Here is an 8,651-nt window from a genome sequence, read left to right on the forward strand (position 1 = left end):
GAACGCTGACCGGTCTCACATACAACCCCGTCCCTTGTCATCATTTTTCACCCCGCCCAGACGTTTTGCGTGGATTGCCTTTAGCATTATTATCACTATCACGGTATTACAGTTAGCTCTGCTCGTCTTTCAAATCTAAAGTCACCGGGTGTAAGTCCAGAGGGGAGCACCAGATCATCCAGTCTGGCCTCCTCGATAGCACAAGGATAATGTGAGATGCACCCAAATGGTCCTTGCAAGTGGCCCACACCCACACGCTGCAGAGGAAGGAGAGAAACCCCAAGGTCCCGGCTAGTCTGGCCTGGGGGAAAATTCCTACCCAACCTCACTTATAGTGATGAGTTAGACCCTGAGCATGTGAGCGCCGACCAGCCAGCCAAGCACCTGAGAGAGAATGTGCGGTGCCCCCTCGCCCCCTCCGAGCCTGCCCCCCCTCCAATCCCGGCCAGCCCTGATGCTTCAGTGGAAGTTGATTTAAAAAAACTCAAACAGAACACACTGGGATGGGGGAGGGGAATCCCTTCCCACCCCTGAAACGCTGAGGCAGGAGCTTAGAGATGTAAACCAAAGCAAGCCCCAGACCTGCTGAGCCCTGCCCAGGGCGGCCGCCTAGGGCGCCTAGTGGTTGAGGGCACCTAAAAGCCCGCTCAGGCAAGGAGGTAGAGTGGAGGTGAGCTGGGGCGGGCTCCCTGGGCGGGGTTAGCTGCCGCAGAGGGGGGGGTTCCCTGGGTGGGGGGGGTGGCAGGCTCCCCGGGTGGGCATGGTTAGCTGCCACGGAGGGGTGGGGGCGGGGTTAGCTGGGGGGGGTGGCGCAAGATGAAAGTGTTGCCTAGGGCGCGAAACTTCCTTGCACCGGCCCTGGCCCTGCCCCGTCGCACACAGCGCTCAGACATTGTCCTGCTCTCTCACAGGTCAGATAGAAGAGTGCAGGCCAAAGAATGCGTGTGACAACGGCAGAGTCGCAGCGGGGCACTGCGTTTGGATGTGTCGCTTATTTGCCAAAAAATGCACTTTCAAGTCAACCCAAACGATTTGTGAATTCGAGCTGATTCGGCAACCAGCTTGGACTGAAAAAAAAACACCATTTTTTAAATTTATTTTTTAATAAAAAAGTCAGAGTTTAATTTTGAAAATGTCAAAATGAAACATTTCAACTTTTCATTTTGACACATTTCATTTTGAAAATTAGCTAGATTTATTATTTTAAAAGAAGAGAATTTTTTTTATCTAAACCAGAATTATTTTGGGTTTTCATTTCAGCAGAAAAAAACTTGAAAATTTTCCATTTTGGGTCAGCCTGAAGGGATTCATTTTTTTTTTTTTTTAATTTTTCAGGGAAGCCACTGAACCGAAAAGTCAATGATTCACTCAGCTGTAAACAGAGGGAGAGTCCTTTGAACTGCTTTAGTGCCTCCCACCTGAAAATCTCAGAGTCTTCACACGCGCTACTGAATTTAACTTTGCAATGCCCCACTGAGGTCGGGAAACATCATCCCATTATACCTGGCTAGGGAAACCGAGGGTCAGAGACGTTAGTATCCCCTTTTCAGACTTGGAGGTCTAAGCAAACCATCTGCTTTTCATTGGTGCTGGGACCTCACTAGAAAGTGCTCCACACATTGGAAAATCAGGCCATTTATGATGATGCCAAAACAGGGCGTTAAGTGCCAAACTCCAGACAAACAAGTGTAATACAGTTGGCCTGAGTAACGTGTCCCAAATCACATGGCAGATTTGTAGCAACAAAGGGGAGAGAATCCAGCTCTCTCCACTACCAGAGAACGTCTCCCCTCAAGACAGCATTCAGGAACTTGCTGTGCAGTTTTACACATCACCCTGTCCAAAAACAGGCTCCACCACCACCCCACCTCCACAACAGGGAAGAAACCAGCAATCTTTTAGCGTGGCTGAATCTTTTGTGAATTTCCATGGTCATTTACACCATATCTTTAAGCATAACTGTTTCTATAGCTATAAAACGAACCTACATTAGGATAACACAGCGCCTAAGGCCTTTGCCCACACACTTTCACCAGAGCTGCAGGCCCTGGATTAGCACAGAAGAACAGTTAGGATCCCTAATGCCTTTTGCTATTAGTGTATAAAGCAATGCAATTAAGAAGGATGCACAGCAATGCAAAGAACCCCATGTTTTCATTGTGTAGCACTCGCCCCACACACGTCTCTCTCTGCATCGCTGGTAGATGCTGTTTCCTTTGTGGTGGTTTGTCCAGCGTTTGACTGTAAGCTGTTCGGGGGAAGGAACACACACACCCTTTCTGTCTCTACAAAGCACTTAATATCCGTGGGCAGCGGTATAAAGAAAAACATTGGGTCTGGCCAAGGAGAGCTCCGAACAATTCAAAGGACAAACAGGGCAAAGATGGCTTGATAGCACCTCACCATTCCCCAGCCCTGGGCTTGGTCCCTGTGATGGCAGCCAGAGGCCAGCAGGGTGCAGGGAAGGTCAAGATGTCCCCCCCTTTCCCATGGCCATGCCCTTTGTGCTGACTATGGGGGGACACCGCATTCAACTACAGCAGCGCCAAAGATCCTGCCGTGAGCAGGTCCGTCGGCTTTCTACCAGCAGGGCAGCACCGGGCCAGGTCCGGGTACTGTAGAGCCATGCTTAGCGCCGCACATCCTGGAGTCACAGCAGACTCACAGCTGCCATGTCAGAAAGAAAAGCCAGTTTCTAGTCTTTATGGTTGCAAAGAAAAGCTTGGAAGTGTGACTCAAGTGTCACCGATGCAGTGTCTGCCTGACTCTGCAGGCAGCCTGAGTCAATCACTCTGAGGGGGTGACTTGTCCCACACATCCTGGGCGGGTACTGCTCCGGGGGCCCCATCAGCCCCACCTCAGTAGGGAACTCTGTGTGGGGCAGGTGGAGAAGAGCACCGCAGGTCCCCCCACAAGCAGATATACCCCAAATGCTGGGGGGAATCCAAGGGCCTCCCTGCTGCCCCGCTGGGTATGGTGCCACTCCTCCTGTGGAAAGGGGGGTCTTGCTGCTGTTCCTGGTGGAAAGCCGTGGGGCCCGTGCCACTGTCCCTGCACCTTGGGGAGGGAAGGGACCCCCCCGCCACCAGCACTGCCAGCAGGACCATGGCAGAGCAACAGGGAGCCCCATGTTGGAGGGCTCCCCGAGCACCAGAGTGCCTTCTTGGGGACCTGGCTGCCCTAAAGCACTGGCCAGCGGACAGGACCCAAACCTGCAGTGTGTCATTTCCCCCTATGTTGTGCCTCAGGCTCTGGGAAAGACCGCCAAGCCACAAGGAGGCTGCCCTGCCTTCCTCCCCTCACCACGGGCACTGGAAGGGAGGGTCTGTCCTACCATCCCTACCAGCACAGACAAAACCATTGCCCCTTGGCACAAAGGCAAAGGGAGACCCCAGCACCAGGGATCTAACCCTGCAGGGCTAACTCAGTCCAGACTCCCAGGGGGGTTAATGCCAGGTAGCTTGTCTCTTGGCTGGCTGTTTCCTTTCCAAACCGTGAAGTCTCACAGGACCACGCGCTGTGCTTGTCATCTTTTTGACCTGCGACTGAAGAATCTGGCAAGCCACCAGTATCCTTTCTCCTCCACATTAACTCCGGCCAAGCTCTGCCATTGGGAGGGATGCCTGGAATGGCATCGCTTTCTCCTGTGTCCGAGAGGATCTACTGCCATGAAGGGATGGAGGAGGAGGAGGATCAGGTAGCAAAAAAAAAAAAAATTCTCGCCCACTTTGCTGAGAATCACAATCCCCTCTCCCCTTTGTCTAATTAACTTGATGTGACACAAAATACTCTCCTGTTTCCCCCCCTTGGAATGTGCTAGAAAAGCAGCCATGCAAAAACTAACAGAATACATTTAAGGCTAGGCAGAGCCTTTGGCCTCAGGCCTGAGACAGGGTCCGTATGTGCTGCACCACTCCAGGGGGCGCACTTCCTCCTGCCTTGTTGTGCAGGAGAAATTTGTCACCTTTTTGGGGGGCGCAACTTGTTTCCCCACCTGGTGCCTGGACAGCTCAGCTGGCTGGTGCATTTAGGGGCAGAGTCATGGCTCCACCCATACCCTGCCCCCACCCTGCCCACTTACTCACGAGGACAGGTACCACAGGTGTGCAGGGCCCCCACGCCCAGAACTGCCATCTGAGCAGCCCACACACAGCGTCTTAGGAGGGGAGCAGCCCCCACTTCACCTACTACTCCCCGCTGCAGGCACATTTGGGCTGGGGACTGAATGTCGGTCTCCAGTCACTGCAGGAAGAGTCTGACTGAAGAGCACGGCTGCTTTGAGCACTTCCAGATCCCGACAGGAATCTGCGAAAGTGGAGGGCCATCAGCGAAGCATCAGGTACAGGCCACATCCCGAGACATGCTGCACTGATGCTATTGCTGGTCTGGTCTCACAAATCCTAGACTTCAGGTCAGGAGATTTCGGTCTGATTGCTTGGGACAGCTGAGTTCAGGGACTGGGCAGCTGGTTTTCTACACACCCTGTTCTAATATAGGACTATTATGAATGAGGACTTTAATCAGTTTGATTACTTTAATCAGTTCAGCGCATGTTCTCTCTCAGGTCTGTAGAGCACTGGATTTGAATGCATGCTCCCTACAACCACGACTGGTAGGTGAAGGGGAAATGGAACAGTTTAAGACAGAAGATGATATCAGAAAGGCATCATCACCAGGAGAACATGAACAGTGATATCATGATCACAACACACAGGCCATTACATGTGGAGGTCTACTTGCTAATGGAAAATAACATGTAAATGAGTCACTTATTCAGAGCAACTCAGCTGAAAGTGTATTTAGGATCGGGCAAAAAGACTATGGACACAGAGGAGTTTTGGACTGTGTGTATAGTCTCTCCGGGTAGTGATCCTGGGCCCTGCCTTGCCACATACAGATACACAAAAGGCTCTTTTCCGTGTTGGATTTGGGTACATTAGGCCTCTCCTGCTTCCACGCATATCAAGTGGAGTTTGACCAATGACTTCAGTGAGAGCAGAATCAGGCCCCTACACTGACCAGCTTCTTTGGAACGTCTCCATTGAGGGATCAAGGTTCCATTTTTCCTTAAACTTCTCTCTGCTTTGGACTCGTCCACTTCCACAGGTTTGGTTTCTGGTGGGCTGACTCTGGCTGGGCTTCCTTTTACAGGGAAAAATAAACCCAGAGAGCCTCATTTTCCTCAGCATTGACGAGTCTAGGAAGAGGAACCTGATGCCAGTTTTCTGCAAAAACGCAGGGCTGCCCTGACTTCCCACCCCATGTGGCCCCTTCACTGACACCAACAGCCCCTGGAACTCTGATTGCGATGAAGTATGTCTTGCAAATTGACAAGCACAAGAAACAGTGGCCAGATGGCATCTCCTGCTCCGGTGGCCCTTTTCTCCAAAGCCAAGGGGTGACTGTGTTATAATGGATGTGTCTGCGCTAGAATGGAGTACAGGAATCCCGTATCAGGTGGGGTTATCAGCACAAGGAAGGTGCACCCTGGTTTGCAGTTATTACCATTCCACCCTCACTTATGTTAGAAATCCTACAGAGAGCCACCAGTCTGTTGTTGTACTGCATGACAATGCAGAGAATGCATTCTTTCTAAGACACGGGCTTTTCATTTGTCCATCAAACACATATACAAATAGCACATACACAAGAGCTATAGGGGCCACACATCAGTCAATCACAACAATAAATGTGGCAGTTCAGTAATTGAGGTTTCTTCACTGTTTGAATTTCCAATCTAATCAGATCTTGGCAGATTTAAAAACAAAAACGACCCCCCACTTACCTGTGCTCAAACCCTGTTAATTTACTGCTCACAGGTAGTGGCATTTCTAGGACATGCTGCCTCGATATGACTGAAATAGCTGCTTGCCGTAATCAGCATATGATCAAATAGTTTCACCCAAGAGAGCTACAGCCCTGATTGACAAGACAGTTATAAAAATAAAACGGGGGGTTAAATATAGCTAGTTCAGGTCTGGGTAACGCATGGAGTATTGTATTCTAGGCGTCTACATCATTTCCCTTGAATTAATACTCTCCATATTCTTGCTCTTGTCCTACGTATATCGATCAAAGCGGCTGCCGGGTCTGTCAGAGAGGGGAGCTGGAATGACATCCAGCTTTCTCCTGAGCTCGAGGGACAGGCCATCAGCCTTTCATCGGTCGTAAACGAGAGTTCATGTCCCAACGGAATGTGTGTGGATGCGGTCCGTGCAATCAGATAGACGTGTGTGTGTGTGTACACCCGGAGAGACACCCGCCTGGTGTGAATGAATGGGGGTGGGTTATAGATAAGGGGGAATGTAGCTGCACATTAGCCGGCTAAGCGCTGTCTAATGCCACACCGTCTCCTGGAGCAGTGGGTTCACTAGCACGACAGTCACCGCATTCCCCAGCCCGGGGTGCTGGGCTCCGTTTGCAGGAGCCGGAGGACCGGGCTCTGCTGTTTTCATGGGGGAAGACGGAGGGGTTGGGGGGGGGGGTCAGTCCCATTATCACCCGCGTTCAGCGAGCCGAACCCCCCGGAGCATTACGTAAATCGCGAGCATTAAGGAAACAAATCACCAGCCAACATCTGTCTCCCCCTCACACCTCCCTGCGCCGCCAAGGGACTGGAAAGCGCGTCTGCTCCGCTGCGGGAGTTGCCAAGGACTCGCCTGCCCCAACCCCACGTCCCTGCCGGCGCTGCCCGATGCACCGGCCCCGGGCACTGCGGGGTTTCTGGGCTCAGCCCCCGGCCACACGGACCCCCAGGCCCCGGGCAGTCCCCAGGCCCCGGGCACCTACCTTTGCCTTCCATTGCAGACCCTGGCGAGCGTCGGCGAGTTGAAGAAGTTGCAGAAGATGCGCCGCTTGCAATGCGTCCTCTCCAGCCAAACGCGAGAGCCCAGCCCGGGGGATGCCGCCTCCTTCCCCGCTCCGCCTCGGAGGACGGGATTTCTCAGCCCGCGGAGCTGCCACCAACCAGCCGAGACGACGGGATCCGCAGGAGCGCGCTCTGCGGAGTGCGAACCGGAGCGCGAACCGGAGTGCGCTCCGTGCGAACGGGGGCGGGTTACCTGGAGCCGCAAGCCGGAGCTGTCCGCCAATGTGGTGCTGCAGGTGGAAGTGTCACATCAGCCCACTTGGCTGGTCTGGCGGCGGCACGGCAGATTTGCATGGGAGCCGGCGCGCATGCCCAAGGCTCCCCCCAATGCATCCACCGCTCAGCCCGTAGCGAGCCCTGCCCTGCTGGAGAGCGAAGCTGGGCCCAGAGCTCCTCTGCTGAAGATAAACACCGGACTGGATGTTCCCGGCGAGCACCGACACCGAAAAGCGGAGTGGATTGTACCTCACTCTCAGCTGAGAGCCGGCCCTGGGCTGGCCAGGCTGCTGGTCATTGCTGCGGGAGGATTAGTTAGTGGGGGTTATTCAGCACTTGCATTTTCCTCTAGTTGCTACTGTGTGAGTTCACCTACAGAGCCGCATAACCAGCACCGACCACACGGCAGCCTCTCCCCCTGCTCAGCAAACAGAGCAGTGCCCGAGTGGGCTTGTGGAAACCAAATCACTTTCAGGCAGCAGCGACAGCCACTTCTTTCTTAGGAGTATTTTAAAGGCTCGTAATGAGTCCATGCACACAAACGTTTACCAGTTGCATGCAAAAAAAATCTGATGTACATGTGCAAGATAGGCCTTTGTGTATGTAAATGTATGACTATGCAAAACCCTGGTTTATGCATCACCTGTTTTCAACATATAATTTGTATACCTGTGCAATTTTGGTACATGGATTTTTTTTTTTAAATCTGGACCAGAACATTCATTGATGTTAAACCCAGAAGGGACCGTTATGATCATCTAATCTGGCCTCCTGCGTGGCACAGACCAGAGTATTTCACCAAGTAATTCCTGGATCTAGCCTATGGCTTCTGGGTGAGCTGGAGCAGATCTTGTAGAAAGACATCCAGTCTTCATTTGAAAACTCCAAGTGGTAGAGAACCCACCACCGTGCTAGACAAGCTCTTCAGATGGTTAATTACCATCACTGTTAAAAACCCATACCTTATTTCTACTCTGAATATATCCAACTTCAGCATCCAACCATTGGACCTTGCTCCACGTTTGTCTGCTAAATTAAAGAGCCCTCTACTACTGGCAGAAGTGTTCTCCCAGTGGAAATCCTTGTAGACTGTGTCATATCACACAAGCCTTCTCTTGGATAAACTGAATAGATTACGATCCATACATTTCTCTATCAGAATGGTTTTCCAGGCCTTGACTCATTCTTGTAACTTTTTGCTGAACCCTTTCCAATTTTTAAACGTTTTATTTTTTGGAGCCTGGCCCTTGGAACTGGACAGAATAGTCTAGTAATGATCTCACTCATGCTGTAGACAGAAGCAATACCACCTCCTTACGCCTAATGGATAGCCTGGACATTCATCCAAGGGTCATGTTTGCCCTTTTAGCTACAGCATTGCACTGGTTGCACACATTCAGCTGGTTATCTGTCATGACCCTTAAGTCCTTTACAGAGTCACCACTTTCCAGGAAACAGTTCCCCATCCTAGAAGTGGGGCCTACATTCGTTTTTTCCTAGATGTATAACCTTATATTTGGCTACTAAAATGGATGGTGTTCAAGTGAACACAGCTTGGCATGTAATC

General features: G+C 51.7%; 1 protein-coding gene across 1 annotated transcript in view; it reads right to left on the bottom strand.

Annotated features, from left to right (window-relative positions):
• The window catches only part of FGF12 (fibroblast growth factor 12), a 291,251-nt gene extending 284,143 nt beyond the window's left edge, over positions 1–7,108 (bottom strand). The window contains exon 1 of the mRNA XM_054040796.1: positions 6,790–7,108. Within this exon, the coding sequence (XP_053896771.1) occupies positions 6,790–6,802 (13 nt within the window). The 5' untranslated portion in view covers positions 6,803–7,108. The remainder of the gene's footprint in view (positions 1–6,789) is intronic.
• Positions 7,109–8,651: the final 1,543 nt, after the last annotated feature.

The sequence above is a fragment of the Malaclemys terrapin genome, chromosome 9, assembly GCF_027887155.1.
Source record: "Malaclemys terrapin pileata isolate rMalTer1 chromosome 9, rMalTer1.hap1, whole genome shotgun sequence".
Classification (NCBI taxonomy): Eukaryota; Metazoa; Chordata; order Testudines; family Emydidae; genus Malaclemys; species Malaclemys terrapin.